At 43.1% G+C, this 24,542-nt stretch overlaps 4 protein-coding genes across 4 annotated transcripts; all 4 read left to right on the forward strand.

The window, feature by feature from the left end:
- Positions 1 to 3,373: 3,373 nt before the first annotated feature.
- LOC133251381 (protocadherin beta-7-like) lies at positions 3,374 to 7,582 on the forward strand. The gene has a single exon (XM_061423736.1). The coding sequence runs from the start codon at positions 4,546 to 4,548 to the stop codon at positions 7,000 to 7,002; it is 2,457 nt and encodes an 818-aa protein (XP_061279720.1). The 5' UTR covers positions 3,374 to 4,545; the 3' UTR covers positions 7,003 to 7,582.
- Positions 7,583 to 8,472: 890 nt separating this feature from the next.
- On the forward strand, positions 8,473 to 13,339 carry PCDHB8 (protocadherin beta 8). The gene has a single exon (XM_061423739.1). The coding sequence runs from the start codon at positions 9,852 to 9,854 to the stop codon at positions 12,216 to 12,218; it is 2,367 nt and encodes a 788-aa protein (XP_061279723.1). The 5' UTR covers positions 8,473 to 9,851; the 3' UTR covers positions 12,219 to 13,339.
- Positions 13,340 to 13,426: 87 nt separating this feature from the next.
- LOC133251382 (protocadherin beta-16-like) lies at positions 13,427 to 20,187 on the forward strand. The gene has a single exon (XM_061423737.1). It carries the CDS (start codon positions 16,800 to 16,802, stop codon positions 19,188 to 19,190), a length of 2,391 nt encoding a protein of 796 aa, XP_061279721.1. The 5' UTR covers positions 13,427 to 16,799; the 3' UTR covers positions 19,191 to 20,187.
- An 85-nt stretch (positions 20,188 to 20,272) lies between these two features.
- LOC133251379 (protocadherin beta-10-like) lies at positions 20,273 to 24,271 on the forward strand. The gene has a single exon (XM_061423733.1). The coding sequence runs from the start codon at positions 21,493 to 21,495 to the stop codon at positions 23,890 to 23,892; it is 2,400 nt and encodes a 799-aa protein (XP_061279717.1). The 5' UTR covers positions 20,273 to 21,492; the 3' UTR covers positions 23,893 to 24,271.
- Positions 24,272 to 24,542: the final 271 nt, after the last annotated feature.

Raw genomic sequence — 24,542 nt, forward strand, 5'->3', positions numbered from 1 at the left:
ACCCCACTCCAGTACTCTTGCCTGGAAAATCCCATGGACAGAGGAGCCTGGTAGGCTGCAGTCCATGGGGTCGCTAAGAGTCGGACACGACTAAGCGACTTCCCTTTCACTTTTCACTTTCATGCATTGGAGAAGGAAATGGCAACCCACTCCAGTATTCTTGCCTGGAGAATCCCAGGATGGGGCAGCCTGGTGGGCTGCCGTCTATGGGGTCGCACAGAGTCGGACACGACTGAAGTGACTTAGCAGCAGCAGCAGCAGTCCAGTTTAGAGCTCAAGAGGCAGACATGTCACAGGATATCATCAGCAAGTCCCCTGACATACCTTCAATCAGATGAAACAATTGGAGGATATGATCTCTTAAAGCTAGAGAATAAACCAAAAAAGAGGAAGAATAAAATCCTTGAAATAGGAAACCCAATCAGAAAAAAAGGAAAACAAAATCCCAAGAATGACAGCAAAGGAAAGTTTCAGGATGAGAGCTGTGCAGCAAATGTAGAGAAAAATCACTCAATTTGAAGGAGAATTGATAGCTCAGGAGATAAGGCAATGACCACATGGAAAATTAAACTGAGAGGCAACCGGAAGTGTGAGAAGAATAGATGACATATCTAAAGAAAACCAAATAAATGAAAACACAAGGTAGTCTTTAACTTCAAGGAATAAAAAGTAAAATAAAAAGATACAATGAGTACACAATGCTCCCAATGATGCTGCAAATGAAAGAAAGCATGAAAGGGCCTCGGAGATGTACAAGAGATAAAATCTAATCCAACATAAAAAGGAGTCAACTGATAATGTCTAAAACCAATTCATCTAAGTATAGTAGAATATAAATTAAAGGCACAAGAGACAAAGAGTAGAAAATGGCTGCTTATTGCTATAGTAATCAAAACAGTATCTTATTGGCAGAAAAACAGACACACAGATCAATGGAAAAAATTGAGAGTCCAGAAATAAACTCACACATATATTAACAATTAATCTGAGACAAAGGGGCAAAGAACATACAGTGGAGAAAGGACAGTCTCGTCAATAAGTGGTGTTGGTAAAACTGGATAGCCAAATGCAAAATGATGAAACTAGACCACTATCTTATACCATATATAAATATCAACTCAAAATGGATTAAAGGCTTAAGTATAAGACCTGAAGCCATAAAAACTCTCACTAGAAAATATAGGTGATATGCTTTTCAATACTGTCTTACTAATTTCTTTCTGAATATGTCTCTTAAGGGAAACAAAAGCAAAAATAAACAAATGGTACTACTTCAAACTAAAACGCTTCTGCACAGCAAAGGAAACCACCAATAAAAGGACAATCTATAGAATGGGAGAAGATATTTGCAATCATATATCCAATAATGGTTTAACGCCAATATATATATAAAGAACTCATACAACTCAACAAAAACAAAGCAACTTAATTTAAAAATGAATGGAGGGGACCTACTGTATAGCCTGTGGAACTCTGCTCAGTATTATGCAGCAGTCTAGATGGGAGGGGAGTTTGGAGAATGGATACGTATGTATGGCTGAGTCCCTTCGCTAGTCACTGGCAACTATCACAACATTGTTAATTGGATATACCCCAATACAATTTTAAAAATATAAAGAAATGAACAGAGGGGGGTTCCCTGGTGGTACAGTGGCTAAGACTCTGAACTCCCAATATAGGGGGCCCAGGTTTGATCCCTGGTCAGGAAACTAGATCCCACATGCTGTAATTGGGGGTTCACATGCCATAGTTAAGAGTCTGTATGCCACCACTGAAAGACCCCATATGCCACAACTAAAGATTCTGCATGTTACAACTAAGAGCTGATAAAGCCAAATAAATAAATAAAAGTAAAATGAACATAGGATCTGAACATTTTTCCAAAGACGACAAAAAGATGGTCAACAGCCATATGAAAAGATATTCAAGCATCACTAATTTTTAGAAAATGCAAATAAAAACCACAATGAGATATTACCTCACACCCATTAGAATGGCTATTATCAAAAAAGTCAAGAAATAACAAATTCTGGAGAGGATGTGGACAAAAGGGAATCATACACTGTTCATGGGAATGTAAATTCTGGAGCCACTATAGAAAATAATAGGAAGATTCCTCAAAAAAACTAAGAATAGAACTACCATATGATCCAGCTATTTCACTTCTGGATATTTACCTGAAGAAAATGAAAACAGCAATTTATAAAGATATATGTACCCTAAATTCATTGCAGCATTACTCAAAATAGCAAAGATACGGAAATTACCTAAATGCCCATCAACAAACAAATGGACAAAGAAGATATGATACACACACACACAATGGAATGCTACTCAGCATAAAAAGATGAAATCGTTCTATGTGCTACAACAGACCTTGAGGACATTACCCTAAGTGAAATAAGTCAGGGGTAGAAAGACAGATACTCTATGATTTCACTCATATGTGAAACATAAAAAAAAAAAACAAAATAAACAAACAAACACATAGTTATAGAGAACAGATGAGAAGAATGGTCTTTTCCTCTAACGGTCATCAGAGGAAAAGAAGTGTAGGGGCAGGGCATAATGTGTAAGAGGGGTCACCTGTGTAAGCGAAAACTAAACTTGTGGTGATCACACCATAGTGTACACAGAAGTCAAAATACAGTGTACACATGAAACATGAAACAATAAGGTTATAAACAAATATTAATTCAAAAAAAGTCTCCTTATTGGGAAATGAACTAGGAAAATGAGAGAAAGTACAGAAAACTACTGTGTTTTCGTCTAAACCTTTTAGTACTATTGATTTTGAATCAAGGTCATAGATTATTTTTAAAAGAGTGGATTTTAAAAGATAAGTAAAATAGAGTTCTTGCAAGTATCCTAAATAATAAAAAGGAAATAAAATACTAAATATAACTAATAAGAGCACATATATAACTAAACATAAATTATGCAATGAAAATATAATACTAAAATACTTGCAAATCCAGATAAAATAAATGGTTTTTAAAAATAAAATACAAATTACTTTAAACAGAAACAAAACTCATAGATTAATAACCAAAAGTAAAATGGAAAGATAGTCATAAATTTACCACCCAAATCCAAACTATTTAAAAGGCAAGTCATAATAAAGCATGTAGAAACAGATGATATCATTATAAAAACAATTCTGTTGCATAAAAATAGAAAGCTTCCTAATCCATACTACAAAGCCAGAAAAGTTTACTATCAAAGCCATATAAGCTAAACACACACATATATGCACACAAACAGAACAGCATGAGCCAGAAAAAATCCTAAAACGATGTTGGCTCATCAAATCTACCTGTGCATTAAAACAATATATAATGGTTAAATATCATTTATATCAAGAATTCAGTAATTAAAAAGCTAAAGAATAAAAGCACAATTTCACAAATGTCAAAAATTAAAATATGAAAGAATATGGAAAAATAAAACGTTTTTCATCCAAAAAATGGAGCATTTACCCCAAGTTGACATCAACCATCATAGTTAAAGATGAAATACTAGGAGCACTTCCACAGACAAGAGTGACACCTGAATGCTATTATTAATTTTAAGAGCATTCATCGCATACTCTTAGAATGCCTGTTACGTGAACACATACATAAATCAGGTGAAGGGTAGAGGATGGGGTGGCAGACAGTGTTCCGAAAAATATTGTGGGAAAAGAGCAAAGACCTTGAAACTGGAAGGGTTATTTAATTAACAAGAAACTGAAAAAAGGCGTTACTCTGCAGGGTGGACAGCATTATTGTTAAGCAGTTTGCAAATAAAAGGTCCTCAACCGATATTTGACTTTGGGATGGAGACTTCATTGTCTTATATATTCTTTACTATAAATCTTAAAAACAAGAGATTTTCTTAGGATTAACTCCTGTATGGGAACCATATGTATGGGTTCCCATACAGGAGTTATAATTTACGTACACAATAAATTATAGCCAGTGTAGATGGGAGGGGAGTTCGGTGCCATTTCAAATGCCATTGATGCCATTTCTGAGTTGCTTAAGAACGAGAGAAAGTGTTTTTGAAAGACTGGTTAAACGAAGAATGGACGCCACAGTGGAATTTTGTGTACATAAATTATAAGAAAACAGCTGATTTAATTTTGTGTACATAAATTATAAGAAAACAGCTGATTTATTTTTCTGCGAGTGCACTCACAGAGAGGGAAACGATGTAAGAACTTACTAGGCGTACGATGGCTAGTTGAGAAAAAAAAAAATGAAATAAAACAGCAAAGAAACTTGGGGGTAAAAAATCACTCCTACTTCAGTTCCTTTAATCCGCCATCTTTTTGCTCTATTCTTAAAATCGGGAATAACACCCACAAAACGCAAGGTGGCGCTGCAGGCTAAAAAGAGAAAAAAATATTCGCATCAAGGATGTTGCGGATGCCAGCGTTTAGAGGAAAGCTGGCCACACTATAACAATAGAGGAAAGGAAACCGTGGTAAGAAGAGTTGGGTAAAATGGGAATTCCTCCCTACAAGTATTGCTGTTATCCACTTCATTTCTAAGGATTCGATTGATGCCATTTCTGAGTTGCTTAAGAACGAGAGAAAGTGTTTTTGAAAGACTGGTTAAACGAAGAATGGACGCCAGAGTGGAATGTGCTGTGCAGCAAAGGCAAGTCCTCTTTCTTTGTGTGTTTCTGGGAATGTCCTGGGCTGCTGAGGAACCGCTAGTGTATTTTGTGGAGGAGGAAGCTGAGAGAGGCACCCTTCTGGCGAACCTAGCACATGACCTGGGGTTGGGGATGGAGGAACTATCAGCCCGGGAGCCTAGAGTCATTTCAGACCAAAAAATAGGATTTTTACTACTCGATCCGCTTACTGGTGATGTATCTCTAAATGAGAAATTAGACCGAGAGGAACTGTGCGGCCCCAAAGAGCCTTGTGTGCTACCGTTCCAGTTGTTAATGGAAAAGCCTTTTGAGATTTTCCGTGCTAAATTATGGGTTAGAGATATCAATGATCATTCTCCAGTATTTCTGGATAGAGAGATTCTCTTGAAAATATTAGAAAGTACCACCCCAGGGGCGGCATTTCTTCTACAAAGTGCACAGGATTCAGATATTGGAACCAATAATGTGAGAAACTATACCATCAGCCCCAATGCCTATTTCCACATTAGTGTTCATAATGGTGCAGATGGGATTATCTATCCTGAATTGGTCCTGGATAGACCGCTGGATCGAGAAGAGGTGCCTGAACTCAGTTTAATCCTCACCGCCTTGGATGGTGGCTCTCCGCCCAGATCAGGGACTACCCTGGTGCGCATCCTGGTTTTGGACATAAATGACAACGCGCCTGAATTTGTACAGCCTCTCTACAAGGTGCAGTTGTGTGAGGACAGCCCTGTGGGCTCTCTGGTTGTCACTGTCTCAGCTAGAGATTTAGATACGGGAAGTAATGGGGAAATAGTTTATGCATTTTTTTATGCTACTGAAAGAATTCTCAACACATTTCAAATCAATCCAACATCCGGCAGTGTTTATCTCAAAGCTGAATTGAACTATGAGGTAATTCAAACTTACACATTAACTATTCAGGCCAAAGATGGCGGAGGACTATCTGGAAAATGTACGGTGGTGATTCAGGTAACAGATATAAACGACAATCCACCAGAACTGCTCATGTCATCACTTACTAGCCCAATTCAAGAAAATTCACTTGAAACAGTCGTAGCTGTTTTTAGGATTCGAGACAGAGATTCGGGGAACAATGCAAAGATGGTGTGTTCTATCCAAGACGATCTCCCCTTCGTCCTGAAGCCATCTGTAGAGAACTACTACACCTTGGTAACGGACAGTCCACTGGACAGAGAGGAAAGAGCCGAGTATAACATCACCATCACGGTCACTGACATGGGAACCCCAAGACTGAAAACCGAGCACAGCATAACCGTGCTGGTGTCCGACGTCAACGACAACGCCCCCACCTTCACCCAGACCTCCTACACCCTGTGGGTCCGCGAGAACAACAGCCCCGCCCTGCACATCGGCAGCGTCAGCGCCACAGACACAGACGCGGGCGCCAACGCCCAGGTCACCTACTCGCTGCTGCCGCCCCCCGACCCGCTCGTGCCCCTCGCCTCCCTCGTGTCCATCAACCCCGACAACGGCCACCTCTTCGCCCTCACGTCCCTGGACTACGAGGCCCTAAGAGCCTTCGAGTTCCGCGTGGGCGCCACCGACCGCGGCTCGCCGGCGCTCAGCAGCCAGGCGCTGGTGCGCGTGCTCGTGGCGGACGCCAACGACAACGCGCCCTTCGTGCTCTACCCGCTGCAGAACGCCTCGGCGCCCTGCACCGAGCTGGTGCCCAGGGCGGCCGAGCCGGGCTACCTGGTGACCAAGGTGGTGGCGGTGGACGGCGACGCGGGCCGGAACGCCTGGCTGTCGTACCAGCTGCTCAAGGCCACGGAGCCCGGGCTGTTCGGCGTGTGGGCGCACAACGGCGAGGTGCGCACGGCGCGGCTGCTGAGCGAGCGCGACGCGCCCAAGCAGCGGCTGGTGGTGCTGGTCAAGGACAACGGCGAGCCGCCGCTGTCGGCCAGCGTCACGCTGCACGTGCTGCTGGTGGACGGCTTCTCGCAGCCCTACCTGCCGGCCCCGGAAGCGGAGGCGGCGGCCTCGGCGCCGGCCGACCAGCTCACCGTCTACCTGGTGGTGGCCTTGGCGTCGGTGTCGTCGCTCTTTCTCTTCTCGGTGCTGGTGTTCGTGGCGGTGCGGCTGTGCAGGAGGGGCGGGGCGGCCTCGGCGGGTCGCTGCCCGGTGGCCGAGGGCCACTTCCCGGGCCACCTGGTGGACGTCAGCGGCACGGGGACCCTGTCCCAGAGCTACCAGTGCGAGGTGGGTCTGATGGGAGGCTCTGGTACTGGCGAGTTCAAATTCCTGAAGCCGATTCTCCCCAATCTCGCATTCCAGAGCATAGGCAGGGAAGTGGAAGAATATCCCTCATATCGGAATGATTTGGGTTTGTGGTAAAAATGAAAAATACCGTTACTATATCTGTGAATATATTCCTGTTAAGAAATTTATCTCAATTTACTTGTAGAGGAATGCTTTCACATCATTTCCGGTATTCCTAAGGTCAAAGAATGAATTTCTTCACGCAGAAAAGGATTCACCTTTGGCCCTAAGAACACAAAGCATGGATTGTGTATTGTCATCTTTTGCTTCAATTATGCTTTGTGTGCAGGCTATTACATGACAAATCTTGTTTGAGACGTTTTAAATTGGAATTCACTGTCTTCAAATATTATTGCTACTTTTATTTTCTTAGTGAATTAGAGTGCTGTGCAAGTACCTAAATTAAAAAAAAAACTATGCAATATATACTTAGACATTTTCAATTTTATAAACCTATGATGGGAGGTATTTTAAAAACGAGCAAACATATGTTCATAGAGCTTCTTTGAGTTCACAAAGGTCACCAAGTGAAAAATGGTAGAACTAAGCATCTCTTAAATCTGATTCTGGGGCCTTATTGTGATGCTATACTCTTTTCTCTTGTTAGATATCACCTGGCAAGTTTCTGCCTAATTAAAGAGAAATGTTTTTCTCATATCTCTGTACAGTCTTTTCTGTATTTGTAAAGAATAAGATGTGTATTGTGGTTTTATTTTCTTATAAACTAACAATACAGTTTTTGTGGATAATAATTCAAGTATTATTTTTAAAGCTCTGACCTAACCAAATCTCAAAAACAATTGAAAGATCTATCTGTGGCTTCTTGTTATCTAAACCCATGACCTGCATTTCATAGAAAAGATTAATGACCATGAATAGAAATATTATACAATTATTAATTTTAATCACTTATTATTTCCCTCCCATTGCAGTAATTTTCCTACATTAGCCCCTATCTGCTCTTTTTAACATTTTTTCCTTTAAATTGAAAGTTTATTTTTAAAGTTATATTCAATAGACTTCAGTGCTGCATCAGGAAAAGGGGAGGAACAGAATTTTACACAATGATAGAAATTAAGACATACTATCTAAATATAATGGATGGTGGATCTTGTTTGAATTTTGATTCAATCAATACAACTTAGAAATAATTAGAAAAGTCTGACTATAAACTGATATTAAACAATATTAACAATTTCTTAGGTGCGGTAAGGTCACTGTAGTGTTTTTAAAAAACTGAAAGTTAGAGATGTATAATAAAATTTTTACCAGTGAAAATTTAGTTTGTCTGGGATGTGAAAATGTTGGGGATATAGGGTAAACAATTATGGCAAAATACTGATACCTGTTCTAACTCGCTATGAGTACCTGGGAGTTTGTCATACTACTCTTCTTCATTATGGGGTTTGAAATTTTTCAAAATAAAAGATTTTTTTAAATGGACACTGTAAGGATTTTTGGACACAGTAGGGGAAGTAAAGAGTGGGATGATTTGAGAGGAATAGCATTGAAACATATATATATTATCATATGTAAAATAGATAGCCAGTGGGAAATTCTCTATGTATGGCATAGAGAACAAGTCAGTGCTCTGTGACAACCCAGAGTGTTGCGAAGGGGAGGGAGGTAGGAGGGACATTCAAGAAAAAGGGCACATATGTATACCTAATGTTAATTCATGTTGATGGCAAAAAAAAAAAAAAATCACAATATTGTAATTATCCCCTAACTTTAAAAAAGATGGAAAAAACTGACACTGTAAGAAGTGGAATGAAAACTAGAACACTTCTGAGATACAGACTCATCGATATGATCTGATTATACCTCTACTAAACAAACTCTCCAGCCTTTGTGTTTCATCATTTGATATGATAACGTCTATCTGAAATAATGCTGCTCATGAATTCTTCTGCCATGTGAATCTTGTTTTTCTAGTCATGGCAATGGACTAATGCAAACTGAGCTACCTGATGGCATCAAAAAACATGCCTGGTGTATGTGTGTATAAGGTTAATTTCTTTCTGCCTCAGTTTCCTCATCTTTAAGTGGGGAACTCACAGCATCCCAATGGGTAAATACCTTTAATATTGTCACATTAGACAGATGAGGAAACGGAGACACTGGTTAAATAATGTGTCCAAGGTTTATAGCTACTAATTATTCCCATAGTTCATGGCAGTAAAATTGTCCAATTCTCAAAGTTTTCTGTTACCATATACATTTAAATTTCTGCATAGTCTTTCTTATCAGACTGTCACATATTTTCTTTTGCTCCAAACTCAATTAGCATTATTGAAAGTAGTCAGTCTACTATCATTTCTCCTGTATGGCCCTCAGACAGTTGTCTGAACCTTAGGGTGGGAAATAGTAAAAACAGTATTCTAAGAGACGCCTGGCGTGCTGCAGTCCATTGGGTCGAAGAGTCGGACATGACTGAGTGACTGAACTGAACTGAACCTTAGATATGTTGGTGATACATAATACTGTCAAGAGTTGGGAACACTGGGGAGTTCCCTGGTGGTCTAGTAGTTACAATTCCTTGCTTTCACTGAAGTGACATGGGTTCAGTCCATGGTCAGGGAACGCAGATCCCAGAAGCAACGCAGCGCGGCCAAAATTAAAAAAAAAAAAAAAAAGCTGGGAACACTGCATCCATTTCAACCCGGAAAATACAAGTTCCTCTGAGGACGCGTGGTGGCGCTGCAGGATAAGAAGGTACATACCTAAACCGCAGCTGCGGTTCTATTAAAGGCAGAACTTGTAAGCAGAGCCTGGAAGCCCACGGGAAGCTTGGGTGTCACAGTACGACTAGGTCTTCCGTAAAGGGCTACTCACGGAAATATTTCTGAGGTAAACCACAAGATATTGAGGCCTTTACAGCTCAGCGGAACCATCCTCGCCAGAGGCTATACCGGGCAAGAATAATGGAGGCCAGCAGGAAGCTTGTTTGCAGACAAAGGCAAGTCCTTTTCTTCTTTCTCTTCTTACACTTAGCTCTGGCGGGCTTTGAATCTAGGCGTTATTCTGTCGTGGAGGAAGCTGAGGGGAGCTCTTTTGTAACCAATTTAGCAAAAGACCTGGGTCTGGGGCAGGGGGAACTCTCCAGTCGGGGAGCAAGGGTCATTTCCAAAGGGAACAAACTGTATTTGCAGCTGGATCAGGAGTCTGGGGATTTACTGCTAAATAAGAAACTGGACCGCGAGGAACTGTGTGGTCAGACAGAGCCATGTGTGCTGCGTTTCCAGGTTTTACTAGAGAATCCCTTAGAGTTTTTTCAAGCTGAGCTACAGGTAACAGACATAAATGACCATACTCCAGTGTTCAGGGATGGAGATATGTTGTTAAAAATATCAGAGAACAGTCTTCCTGGCACTACATTTCCTCTAAAGAATGCTCAGGACATGGATGTAGGCCAAAATAATATTGAAAATTATATAATCAGTCCCAACTCCTATTTTCGGGTCCTCACTCGCAAACGCAGCGATGGCAGAAAATATCCAGAACTTGTGCTGGACAAAGTACTGGATCGCGAAGAGGAAGCTGAGTTCAGGTTAACCCTCACTGCTCAGGATGGTGGTTCTCCACCACGGTCTGGCACCGCTCACATCTACATAGAAGTCGTGGACATCAATGATAACGCCCCTGAATTTGAACAGCCTTTCTACAGAGTAAAGATCCCTGAGGACAGTCCCAAAGGCTTCCTTGTTGTCAAAGTCTCTGCTACCGATGTAGACACAGGAGTCAATGGAGAGATTTCCTATTCACTTTCCCAGGCTTCAGAAGACATTAGCAAAACCTTTGAGATCAATGCCATGACTGGAGAAATTCGACTGAAAAAACAAATTGATTTCGAAACAACTCAGTCCTATGAGGTCAATATCGAGGCCATCGATACTGGAAGCCTTTCTGGAAAATGCACCGTTCTGATTCAAGTCGTGGATGTGAACGACAATGCCCCAGAAGTCACCATGTCTGCACTCACTGGACAGATCCCTGAGAACTCGCCTGAGACTGTGGTTGCAGTTTTCAGTGTTTCAGATCTTGACTCTGAAGAGAATGGGAAAGTAAGTTGCTCCGTTCAGTACGATCTACCGTTTTTGCTGAAATCTTCCATGGAAAATTTTTACACCCTAGTAACAGAGCGACCGCTAGACAGAGAGACCAGAGCCGAATACAACATCATCATCGCTGTCACGGACTTGGGGACACCCAGACTGAAAACCGAGCACAACATAACCGTGCTGGTGTCCGACGTCAACGACAACGCCCCCACCTTCACCCAGACCTCCTACACCCTGTGGGTCCGCGAGAACAACAGCCCCGCCCTGCACATCGGCAGCGTCAGCGCCACAGACACAGACGCGGGCGCCAACGCCCAGGTCACCTACTCGCTGCTGCCGCCCCCCGACCCGCTCGTGCCCCTCGCCTCCCTCGTGTCCATCAACCCCGACAACGGCCACCTCTTCGCCCTCACGTCCCTGGACTACGAGGCCCTAAGAGCCTTCGAGTTCCGCGTGGGCGCCACCGACCGCGGCTCGCCGGCGCTCAGCAGCCAGGCGCTGGTGCGCGTGCTCGTGGCGGACGCCAACGACAACGCGCCCTTCGTGCTCTACCCGCTGCAGAACGCCTCGGCGCCCTGCACCGAGCTGGTGCCCAGGGCGGCCGAGCCGGGCTACCTGGTGACCAAGGTGGTGGCGGTGGACGGCGACGCGGGCCAGAACGCCTGGCTGTCGTACCAGCTGCTCAAGGCCACGGAGCCCGGGCTGTTCGGCGTGTGGGCGCACAACGGCGAGGTGCGCACGGCGCGGCTGCTGAGCGAGCGCGACGCGCCCAAGCAGCGGCTGGTGGTGCTGGTCAAGGACAACGGCGAGCCGCCTCTGTCGGCCAGCGTCACGCTGCACGTGCTGCTGGTGGACGGCTTCTCGCAGCCCTACCTGCCGGCCCCGGAAGCGGAGGCGGCGGCCTCGGCGCCGGCCGACCAGCTCACCGTCTACCTGGTGGTGGCCTTGGCGTCGGTGTCGTCGCTCTTTCTCTTCTCGGTGCTGGTGTTCGTGGCGGTGCGGCTGTGCAGGAGGGGCGGGGCGGCCTCGGCGGGTCGCTGCCCGGTGGCCGAGGGCCACTTCCCGGGCCACCTGGTGGACGTCAGCGGCACGGGGACCCTGTCGCAGAGCTACCAGTACGAGGTGTGCCTGATGGGAGGTACCGGGACCGGCGAGTTCAAATTCCTAAAGCCAGTTGTACCCAAGTTTCAGAGCCATTTCCCGGGGCCAGAAATAAATCCCCAATTTTAGGGAAGACTTTAGTTTCAGTATTCAGTGACAATAGTTGTTTTTAATATAACAAATATTTTAAATTGATGACGGTTAAAGGTTTTTCTGGCAACTTACCATGAACCTTTAAAACACTAAACTTACTTGCAAAATTTGTTTTTAAAAATGGTATCTTTTTTTCATTACTATAACAAGATTAATGGTCCTAAATGTTGCCTGAAAACAATGATGAAGTCAATAGCTGTACAAACCCTTGTTCTGGCATAGCTTAGATCTATATGAGGAAAAAACAATGGGAAATTATTATCAGTTGTATTCGCTTAACTTTTTCTGCATAGTTTAACAAGTAAATATGTAAGAGCACTACCGTACTAACACACTGAGCCATGACTAATATGAAAGGAGAGACAACTGATACAGTGAGACTCTGGTTCTTGCTTTATTCTGCTGTCATAGCACTTTGATCATATTTTCTCTTAAAATGTTATACTAATTGTGTTTCATTAATATACCAATGTTAGTTTTAATATAATTGTTTTAATTGCTTTTCATTTAGTTTCATTGGTGTTAAAAAGGGAGAAAAAGCTACACTGTTTATTTAGTGAGATGAAAGGGCATAGTAGGAAACTGGCTTTTCCCACTTGAGAAACACTGATCATCTATGACAGAGTATGCAGTAGCCACTTAAACTCCATTCATCTTTTCTTCTTTAGTAACAGATCCCCAAATTTCATTTAGAACATTAGTGTACTTAGTTAAAAGAAAACATTTTCCCAACCTTCTTGGCAGCTCTAATAAAACATTTGACTAGGTTACTGTCAAAGAAATATATATGAGAATGTTCTAAGAGAGTTTCAGAAAGGCCTTTAAAAGCAAGGTGATTCATCTAGGAAGTGGCTGGGGGGTCCCTTTTGTCTTTCTCTAACTGCCTTTGCTGCTTGGAATGTGTGAGTAACTTTTGGAATATAATGTCATATTGAGCCATAAAGCAAAACTAAAGATGGAAATAATGGTTCAAGACAGTCAGTGTAGCATAAACTCTAAAGATATGAGGATCCCTGATAATCGGAGTCATCATGTCATCCCTGAATTGCCTACTTCTGAACTTTTTTTACTTGGGAAATAAAGGTATTTCTATCTCATTTAAGCCTCTATTGTTTTAGTTTTGTGCTACCTCCAGCAGAATCCAATCCTAATGCTCTCACAGTAAGATAGTGTTAAAATATTATATAATACAGTAGAATGCACAACTCTTAAGTGTAAGAGAATTCGATGTAACTGATCTTTGTCATTTTTTCTTGATCACTAATTTAGAGTGAGGAGTGCTTTACGTTCATTATTTTTATAATCTTCTGCCAAACCCTAAGGAAGTTGACATATTATCTCCTCTTTTACTTGCACACAATTTGGAAGTAATAAATGGAAAAAAATGTGAAATATATTCTAAGTCTATTTGAATTGAGTACCCCAGTTCTTAACCCAGATGCTATGCCAGCAAGCACTAACTGGTAGCACTGTCTTCAAAACTGAGAAAGTGAAATTCTTTTTCATAAACTGAACTCACATGTAGAAATGTAACTTTTAGTCTATTCCTTGATTTTGGTTCTGTACCAAAGATCACACTGCTCTGAACCAATGAACCCAAAGTTCTTATAGCAGCATTGACCTAAGTAAGCTGGGTCAGATACCACAGTTGATCTTCATCATGATCCAATCAGTCTGATTATATTCCTGTACCTTCTCAACATATCACATTCATTACTGAAGAAATGAATGCTCTGAATAGAGAGTAGAATTAACCCTATGGTTGTATTTTTGTACTATTTCTTCAGTCTTTTTCTGTCAATCCTAATATACATATTCTTTTTTTTGAAAGTTTATTATACACAATTTGTAAGTTCCTTACTCAGATTAAAATACTATATTCACATTAGCCCACTATTTGTTTTGAAGCAGTAGCTATTCTAGTATTCTGAATGAAATAACTAATTTCAGAAAAGTATGAGCAATTATGTGGCAGAATTTTTATCACTAAACAATTTAGAGATTCTGGAATGTTAATAGAGCCAATAGGCTCTAGTAATTTTCTGTTAAAATTAACCATATGGCTTTGACAACATCTCTTTAAAAAATTATACTGAAAAAAGATTTAGAGTCATAAATGACTATTTTGAAAAAATGGATCACAAGAGCTGAATCAGACATTCTTAAGCATTTGCTCTGATAATGCTGTCCTTGTAGAGTGATGAATTTTTGCTGACTTGGATGCTGGGTGCATGAAAATTCATGTTTATGTGTATTAGTTTTGTATTGCTGCTATTAAAAATTACCACAAACATAGTCTCTCAAAACAATAAAAATGTGCTACTATATAGTTCTGTAGGTGTGATGTCTGACATGAGTCTGGGCTAAATTCAGGATGTTGGCAGGGATGCATTTCTTTCTGGTGGCTCTAGAGGAGAATTAATTTCTTGGTCTTTTCCAGCTTTTAGATGCTGCCTATATTACTTGACTCATGGTCTCTTTAATCTACATTCAAAGCCAGCAACACTCTGTCCCTTACTCCAGTTCTTCTGTAATCATATCTTCCTTGATCATAGCCAGGAAAGGTTCTGTCCCTCCCAGATAATCCAAGATAACCTCTCCTTCACAGGGTCCTCAATTTAATTACATTTATGAATTCTCTTTTGACATGTAAGAACATTATTACAGACTTTGGGAATTAGGGCATGAGTATCTTTGGGTAGGTGGCCATTATTCTGCTTACTGTTGGCTGCTTGAAAGAAAATTATCCAGTCTGGCAGTACCACCTATGGCCAAAGAAAGGCATACAAAGACCTTTGTGACAGGAGTTTAGACCTTATTGATTAGATGCTTTAACCCTAGACAAAGTATTAGACAAACTTCTAAATATAGTTAAACAAAAACACTGAGTTTATAAATATATTACGAATCTTTACCAAAATTCAATTTCAATTATAAAACTGGAAAATCTGAACTAAAGGATATGGGTTTGAGGTAGAAAATGTTCTAAAATTGACTGTGGTTGTGGATGTGAATATACTAAAAGCCATTGAATTATACATTTTGAATATAATTTTATGGTATGTGAATTACATCTCATTAAAGCTGTTTTTTTTAAAAAGGAATAAAACAAGTATACTAACGCATATATATGGAATTTAGAAAGATGGTAACGATAACCCTGTATACGAGACAGCAAAAGAGACACTGATGTATAGAACAGGCTTATGGACTCTGTGGGAGAGGGAGAGGGTGGGAAGATTTGGGAGAATGGCATTGAAACATGTGAAATGTCATGTATGAAACAAACAAAAAAAAAGGCAGATCTAATCACTTAATTATTTTGTCATAGAAAGTATAAACCTGCTTTGAGCAAGCCCATTCATTCACTCTAACTCTACCCACTGCATATGAATAGTGTAAACAGTGTTACATGACAGCTCTTCATACTCTTGAACTCTGGTACTTTGACGCCCTCTTTTCTTTATTTAAAATTCCTATGGATACACTCTGACTTATCAATGTACTTTAAATGTGATATCCCAAAATGAACACAATATCCCAATATTTCAGGCTAGGTTTTAGTAAATAAAATAAATTGTAAGCCTTTTTAATTCACATTTTACACCGTAGATAGTGTGGTGGTGGTTTAGTCGCTAAGTCATGTCCTCCTCTTGCCACCCATAGACTGTAGTCCACCAGGCTCCTCTGTCCATAGGATTTCCCAGGCAAGAAAACTGGATTGGGTTGCCATTTCCTTCTCAAGGGGATCTTTAAAAAAAAAAAAAAAAAAGGAATAAAACAAATCATTCTCATGATTTTTTTTAAAATCCAAAAACATGGCAGGCCTAATAACTATTAGACTCCCGTTTGGGGAAGTTTTGGAACATGAAACTTTTGGAAAGCTATGAAACATGAAAGTTTTGGAAACTCACTGTCCTCAGACTTAGGTGTTGGAATGAAGAAGTAATATTCTTTAATAAGGCATTGGTAAAATACTCTCTTTAGAAACATAATTGATTGCAATTTTGCAGTGTCTACTCATTTATAATTCTATAATATTTACCGTGAAAATGATATACTAAAGTGTATATTCTTTTTAACTTAAATGATAATTAAATTATTTTAATCATTAACTCTGAACATTAACATAAATGAAATTTTGCTCTTTGTACTTCTGTGCAACAACACAGCTCTTCCTGAACTCATAAAAGCCATATGGAAATAGAACTTAGTGTTTTAAATTAATGAACACAGTTGACAACCTATCTGGTACATTTAGGATAACTGCATTCAGTTTTGCATTCAGTGAAACCAGTAAAGATGAGACAGAACGCATGGTGGCGCTGCAGGTTAAGGTGATAAAAAAAGAGACTTGCCTTAAAAACAGTAGCTCCAGTATCCAGCTAGTTTCACACTGCCTGGAAACTGCCTGAAGAATAGCTTTCTCAGCCACAGCGAAAGTGAGTGTGAAACCTCTCTAAAACTTTATTTAGTGACAAAGCTTTGACCTGCTAGGGCTACCAGGATCTTGGGCATTTATGAAGCTCCTGTGAACCTAGTTGTCAGGAAACAGCAATGGAGACTGGACGGATGCACAATCACAGACAAAGGCAAGTCCTAGTTTTCTTTGTTTGCCTGAGCATGTCTTGGGGGAGCGCTGATTTGGGGCCCTATTCAGTAGTAGAAGAAACAGAGAGAGGCTCCTTTGTGGCAAATTTAGCAAAAGATCTGGAGTTGGGGTTGGCAGAGATGGCTACTCGAGCGGTCCGGATCATTTCCCAGGGGAACAAAGAGCATTTGCAGCTCAAGGTTCAGACGGGGGATTTGCTCCTAAATGAGAAGCTAGATCGAGAGGAGCTATGCGGTCCAACTGAGCCTTGCATACTACATTTCCAAGTATTAATGGAAAAACCTTTAGAGATATTCCAGGCAGAACTGAGGGTGAAGGACATCAATGACCATTCCCCCGTGTTCAATGAAAGAGAAATTATTCTAAAAATACCGGAAAACAGTCCTACAGGAACTGCATTCCCTCTGAGTAATGCTCTGGACTTGGATGTAGGCAGCAACAATATTCAGAACTATACAATTAGCCCCAACTTCCATTTCCGGGTTATAACCCACAAGCGCAGTGATGGCAGAAAATACCCTGAGCTGGTGTTGGACAAAGAGCTGGATCGGGAGGAGGAGCCCGAAATCTCATTAACGCTGACAGCGCTGGATGGCGGCTCTCCACCAAGGTATGGGACAGCCCAGGTTCGCATTGAAGTGGTGGACATCAACGATAACGCCCCTCAGTTTCAGCAGTTGCTCTACAAGGTGCATATTCCTGAAAACAGCCCCGTAGGCTCCCTGGTTGTCACTGTTTCTGCCAGCGATGTAGACAGTGGACTCTATGGGAAAATATCATACACATTCTTTCAGCCTTCTGAAGATATTAGTAAAACTTTGGAGGTAAATCCAAAAACAGGAGAAATTCGACTGAGAAAACAAGTAGATTTTGAAACAGTTTTCTCTTATGAAGTGGACGTCAAGGCCACCGATGGGGGCGGCCTCTCAGGAAAATGCACTCTTCTCCTGCAGGTAGTGGATGTGAATGACAATCCTCCGGAAGTGACAGTATCTGCACTTACCAGCCCCATCCCAGAGAACTCCCCTGAAATTGTAGTTGCTGTTTTCAGTGTTTCAGATCCTGACTCTGGGGACAATGGGAAAACAACTTGCTCCATCCAAGATGACCTTCCTTTTCTTCTAAAACCCTCAGTCAAGAACTTCTACACCTTAGTAACGGAGAGAACACTGGACAGAGAGGAAAGAGCAGAGTACAACATCACCATCACGGTCACTGACATGGGAACCCCAAGACTGAAAACCGAGCACAACATAACCGTGCTGGTGTCCGACGTCAACGACAACGCCCCCGCCTTCCCCCAGACCTCCTACACCCTGTGGGTCCGCGAGAACAACAGCCCCGCCCTGCACATCGGCAGCGTCAGCGCCACAGACACAGACGCGGGCGCCAACGCCCAGGTCACCTACTCGCTGCTGCCGCCCCCCGACCCGCTCGTGCCCCTCGCCTCCCTCGTGTCCATCAACCCCGACAACGGCCACCTCTTCGCCCTCACGTCCCTAGACTACGAGGCCCTAAGAGCCTTCGAGTTCCGCGTGGGCGCCACCGACCGCGGCTCGCCGGCGCTCAGCAGCCAGGCGCTGGTGCGCGTGCTCGTGGCGGACGCCAACGACAACGCGCCCTTCGTGCTCTACCCGCTGCAGAACGCCTCGGCGCCCTGCACCGAGCTGGTGCCCAGGGCGGCCGAGCCGGGCTACCTGGTGACCAAGGTGGTGGCGGTGGACGGCGACGCGGGCCAGAACGCCTGGCTGTCGTACCAGCTGCTCAAGGCCACGGAGCCCGGGCTGTTCGGCGTGTGGGCGCACAACGGCGAGGTGCGCACGGCGCGGCTGCTGAGCGAGCGCGACGCGCCCAAGCAGCGGCTGGTGGTGCTGGTCAAGGACAACGGCGAGCCGCCGCTGTCGGCCAGCGTCACGCTGCACGTGCTGCTGGTGGACGGCTTCTCGCAGCCCTACCTGCCGGCCCCGGAAGCGGAAGCGGCGGCCGCGGCGCCGGCCGACCCGCTCACCGTCTACCTGGTGGTGGCCTTGGCGTCGGTGTCGTCGCTCTTTCTCTTCTCGGTGCTGGTGTTCGTGGCGGTGCGACTGTGCAGGAGGGGCGGGGCGGCCTCGGCGGGTCGCTGCCCGGTGGCCGAGGGCCACTTCCCAGGCCACCTGGTGGACGTCAGCGGCACGGGGACCCTGTCCCAGAGCTACCAGTACGAGCTGTGTCTAACAAGAGAAACTGGGACGAATGAGTTCAAGGTCCTAAAGCCAATTCTCCCCAATCTTTCATCCAAGAGCATAGGCAGGGAAGTCGAAGAAAACCCCTCGTTTCAGGGTAGCGTTGGAATTTAATAATTGATAAGTGGAAGTGAAGTCGCTCAGTCGTGTCCGACTCTCTGCGACCCCATGGACTGTAGCTTACCAGGCTGCTCTGTCCATGGGATTTTCCAGGCAATAGTACTGGAGTGGATTGCCATTTGCTTCTCCAGGGGATCTTCCCGACCCAGGGATCGAACCCGCGTCTCCCGCATTTTAGACAGACGCTTTACCGTCTGAGCCACCAGGGAAGTCCCCTAATAGGAACTTATTTAATAAAGACATTTTCTTCCTCTATTTTTTCTTTAAAATATTACCACCACCAATAAGGTAGTATTTAATTTTCTGTGTTTTGTTTATCCTCAATCTCCAACTTTGTTCAACTTCACAAGTTTCCTTAGATTCATAGTTCCGTTCAGTGAAGCATTTCTCACCAGAATCCCAACAAGTGAAATAGGCTTTATCGTCAAAGTTGGTATTACCACATTTTCTCCACTTATGTATCTTTACTGACTTTGTGTTTACATTTTAAATGTCAGTTCTTAATACTTATTCAGTTACTAAGATAATCTGCTGCATGCGATCTGTATGTGTACTATTTGATATTTCATTTTTTTTCAAAACCGGTATTTTGGGTGATTTGTCAGTCTAGATTTTCATTACAGCAATTTTCTTAAACTATGTTACTTTTTAAAACATTCTCTCTGTATTGGCATTTACTTATTTAAAATATAGTATTTCCATTGTGTGATGTCTCTTATCTGAAAATAAGAAACATGATTTTAGGATACCGAGGGTGCATATATATGTATGTTTGCAGACAAAAAAAGCAAAAATATCATTATTCTATAGTATCACATAGAAATGTTTAATAGTTTGTTGCTTTCAACTTTGTCAGAAAAAAGTCAGATATTCCTGTTAAATTTTGGGGGGCTAACAATGCAGTCCCATTCAGTTGAAAAACAGAAGTCATCAAGCAGCGGTTTATACCCTATGGTTTTTATATTAAACAATTTGAGTGTTTTGAACAGTATCTATCCCTTTCCTTGTACCATAGTTCTCAGTTTAATCTGTATATCTTGCTTACTGTTGAGGAAAAGAGAGATTTCCCCCTAGATATTAGGGCCTTGGACAAAATTCTCTGTGAGGCAGAGTTTATAATGCTGTTCTTATTTTCAGTAGATAGGACAGGCATTAGTGTGGTCTACTTTTTATTTTGTGCATGAAATTAGATCCCACTTGAATTAAGAAGGACCTTAAAAAAGAGGTCAGTCCCTGCTTTAATTCTGCATATATTTTAAAACTGATGTAAGAAAAACAAAGACATGTGAAAGAAAGGGAACAAATTGCAAAGAATGAGTGAAAGAATACAATTTTTCAAATGGTAAGGCCCTAAAATATTTCATGTCCTACTCACTAGAGTTTATTTATGCATGCCTTAATACAGTAAGCATTTAGTGATTGTCTGATTTGGCAATCAATGATGATTAAGACATAGTTTCCATATTGAAGTTCCATTCGTTAACCAGGTCACATATTGAAGAAGGGACACATTATTGGAAACAATATTTACAAGGCAATTACACAGGTTTTTATTGGAGCACAGAGAAGATACAGCCTTAAATGCTTCTTTCTAGATTATACAATGATGATTCTATTTCGGCAATGTAATTAAGTTTGGAAGAAATTTGTTAAAGAAGGTGTGAAATTTTTCTTTTCTCAGTTTTTGGTGTTCCTATGCTCAAGTTTTGGAAAGGTAAAATCTGTTCCTTTGGTGATCTTTGAGGTCACTAGTTTTCCTTTGGATTCCTTGTATTGCTTGGGAGAAGTGTCAGCAGTGCAAGGCTTAGAACTAAAATCTAGCACAATGGACAGATTCAACTGCTAGACACATTATTTTTTCAACTGATGAATTTTTAACTTTCACCATAAGCAGTGAAAAATTTCAACAAAGTGAACAGTTCTCTATTTTAACATTATTTTTAATGATACAAACAAAAGAAAAACGAAATATTTAAATAACAAAGACATACAAGCGCACAAATTGGGTACAGCGATTTGAGTCTGTTGGAGGCCACGCGGTGGCGCTGCAGGCTAAAGAGACAGGGGTAAAAATCTGAACTGAGAGTGCTGCGGTAAGTCACTGACATAAGAAGAAAGATAGCGGCAGGTAGACCAGGGAGAAAAGCTGTAGCAACCCAAGATTAGAAAAGGGGGTTATAAAACATAACCCATACCTTTGCTACTACACGGTGTAGATCTGCGGTTTGCGACTGCTGTTTATTTACACTGGGATCTGTGATTGTTACCAATATTAAAGACGTATTCAGAAGCAGCTATGGAGGCTAGACGATTTCCCTGCTCAAGACAAAGGCAAGTCCTGTTTCTTTTTCTGTTTGGGGGAGTATCCTTGGCAGGCTCTGGGTTTGGACGTTACTCGGTGACAGAGGAAACAGAGAGAGGATCCTTTGTAGTCAATATAGCTAAGGATCTGGGGCTGGGGGACAAGGAGTTGCTTGCAAGGGGAGCGCGGGTGGTCTCTGATGATAATAAACAACACTTGCTCCTGGACTCTCAAACTGGGGATTTGCTTACAAATGAAAAACTGGACCGGGAGAAGCTGTGTGGCTCCAGAGAACCCTGTGTGCTGTATTTTCAAATTTTAATGGATAATCCCTTTCAGATTTACCGGATTGAGCTGAGGGTGAGGGACATAAATGATCATTCACCAGTTTTTCGAGACAAAGAGACAGTCTTAAAAATATTAGAAAATACAGCTGAAGGGACCTCATTTCAACTAGAAAGAGCACAAGATTCAGATGGAGGACTTAATGGTATCCAAAACTATACTATCAACCCCAACTCTTTTTTCCATATTAAAATTAGTGGCAGTGATGAAGGCATAATATATCCAGAGCTAGTACTGGACAGGACGCTGGATCGGGAGAAACAGCAAGAGTTCAGCTTAACACTCACAGCGCTGGATGGTGGGTTGCCACCCAGGTCTGGAGCCACTAATATACACATTGTGATCCTGGATGTCAATGACAATGCCCCTCAGTTTTCTCAGGCAATCTATGTGACCCAGACTCCGGAGGACAGCCCAGTAGGGTCCTTTATTGCTAAAGTCTCTGCAGAAGATGCAGACTCTGGAATCTATGCAGACATATCCTATTCATTTTTTGATGCTTCTGAAGATATTCTAACAACCTTTCATATCAATCCTTTTTCTGGAGAAATCATACTCAGACTGTTGCTTGATTATGAGCTAGTAAAGTCTTACAAAATAAATATACAGGCAATCGATGGTGGGGGCCTTTCTTCAAAATGCACAGTTTTGGTCGAGGTATTAGACACCAACGACAATGCCCCTGAACTGATCATATCATCACTTTCCAACCATGTTGTGGAGAACTCTCCTGAGACAGCATTGGCTGTTTTTAGGATTAAAGACAGAGACTCTGGAGAAAATGGAAAGACAGTGTGCTTCATCCCAGACCATCTGCCGTTTCTTCTGAAACCCTCTGTGGAGAATTTTTACATCCTAATGACAGAAGGGGCACTGGACAGAGAAAGCCAAGCGGAGTACAACATCACTATCACGGTCACTGACATGGGAACCCCAAGACTGAAAACCGAGCACAACATAACCGTGCTGGTGTCCGACGTCAACGACAACGCCCCCACCTTCACCCAGACCTCCTACACCCTGTGGGTCCGCGAGAACAACAGCCCCGCCCTGCACATCGGCAGCGTCAGCGCCACAGACACAGACGCGGGCGCCAACGCCCAGGTCACCTACTCGCTGCTGCCGCCCCCCGACCCGCTCGTGCCCCTCGCCTCCCTCGTGTCCATCAACCCCGACAACGGCCACCTCTTCGCCCTCACGTCCCTGGACTACGAGGCCCTAAGAGCCTTCGAGTTCCGCGTGGGCGCCACCGACCGCGGCTCGCCCGCGCTCAGCAGCCAGGCGCTGGTGCGCGTGCTCGTGGCGGACGCCAACGACAACGCGCCCTTCGTGCTCTACCCGCTGCAGAACGCCTCGGCGCCCTGCACCGAGCTGGTGCCCAGGGCGGCCGAGCCGGGCTACCTGGTGACCAAGGTGGTGGCGGTGGACGGCGACGCGGGCCAGAACGCCTGGCTGTCGTACCAGCTGCTCAAGGCCACGGAGCCCGGGCTGTTCGGCGTGTGGGCGCACAACGGCGAGGTGCGCACGGCGCGGCTGCTGAGCGAGCGCGACGCGCCCAAGCAGCGGCTGGTGGTGCTGGTCAAGGACAACGGCGAGCCGCCGCTGTCGGCCAGCGTCACGCTGCACGTGCTGCTGGTGGACGGCTTCTCGCAGCCCTACCTGCCGGCCCCGGAAGCGGAAGCGGCGGCCGCGGCGCCGGCCGACCCGCTCACCGCCTACCTGGTGGTGGCCTTGGCGTCGGTGTCGTCGCTCTTTCTCTTCTCGGTGCTGGTGTTCGTGGCGGTGCGGCTGTGCAGGAGGGCTGGGGCGACCTCGGCGGGTCGCTGCCCGGTGGCCGAGGGCCACTTCCCAGGCCACCTGGTGGACGTCAGCGGCACGGGGACCCTGTCCCAAAGCTACCAGTATGAGGTGTGCCTGACGGGAGGTACTGGGACGAATGAGTTCAAATTCTTGAAGACGATTCTCCCCACTGTTCAGGCACAAGATCCTGGGAGAAATAGTGACGAAAATCCCACATTTCGAAATAGCCTTGGATTTAATTTTCAGTAAAATTCTTTCTATATGTTCACGTATTTTTGAAGTGTTATGAAACTATATCAATATTAGTTTAGTTTTATTACTCCAAGTTAAATTATTTTGCAACTAAAGCCTTATTTTAAAGTACTATATGATTTTACAATGTTATTTCATCCTTTTTTTCCCATTAAACAGGTTAGTTGTAATCAGTACTCCATCTAAATATTAGTTTGTATGTTTAGGTCCTTCAAAATGTACAAGAGTTTAGTACCATTTTCATTCTGGAAAACAGGTTGATTTTTTTCCCTAGTACATTTCATAGACTGAATCTCATTATCTTATACACCTACAGTACTTCCTTTACCTAAGAAGATATACCTGCATGTCTTGACCTTACTAAAACATTTAATCATGATAAGAAACTATCATCTAGCTCTAAATGATATTTTAAAAGAAATATTTCTCTATTATTCTGCTCATGATAAAATGAAACATCATTGGTAGGATTCCCTCGTGGTCCAGTGGTAAGGACCTAGAGTTTTCACTGTCTGCACCTGGGTTCTTCACTGGTCAGGGAATTAAGATTTGGCAAGCTGCCTGTGTAGCCAAAAACATCCCAACCAACTTAAACAAACAAACCAAAACCATGAAGCATCATTTTGTAAGCAACATTATAATATCCT

This window comes from Bos javanicus, chromosome 7, assembly GCF_032452875.1.
Source record: "Bos javanicus breed banteng chromosome 7, ARS-OSU_banteng_1.0, whole genome shotgun sequence".
NCBI lineage: Eukaryota > Metazoa > Chordata > Mammalia > Artiodactyla > Bovidae > Bos > Bos javanicus.

Coding starts and splice junctions, on each gene's coding strand:
- LOC133251381 (XM_061423736.1), top strand. CDS start 4,546: ATGCCATTTCTGAGTTGCTTAAGAACGAGAGAAAGTGTTTTTGAAAGA.
- PCDHB8 (XM_061423739.1), top strand. CDS start 9,852: ATGGAGGCCAGCAGGAAGCTTGTTTGCAGACAAAGGCAAGTCCTTTTC.
- LOC133251382 (XM_061423737.1), top strand. CDS start 16,800: ATGGAGACTGGACGGATGCACAATCACAGACAAAGGCAAGTCCTAGTT.
- LOC133251379 (XM_061423733.1), top strand. CDS start 21,493: ATGGAGGCTAGACGATTTCCCTGCTCAAGACAAAGGCAAGTCCTGTTT.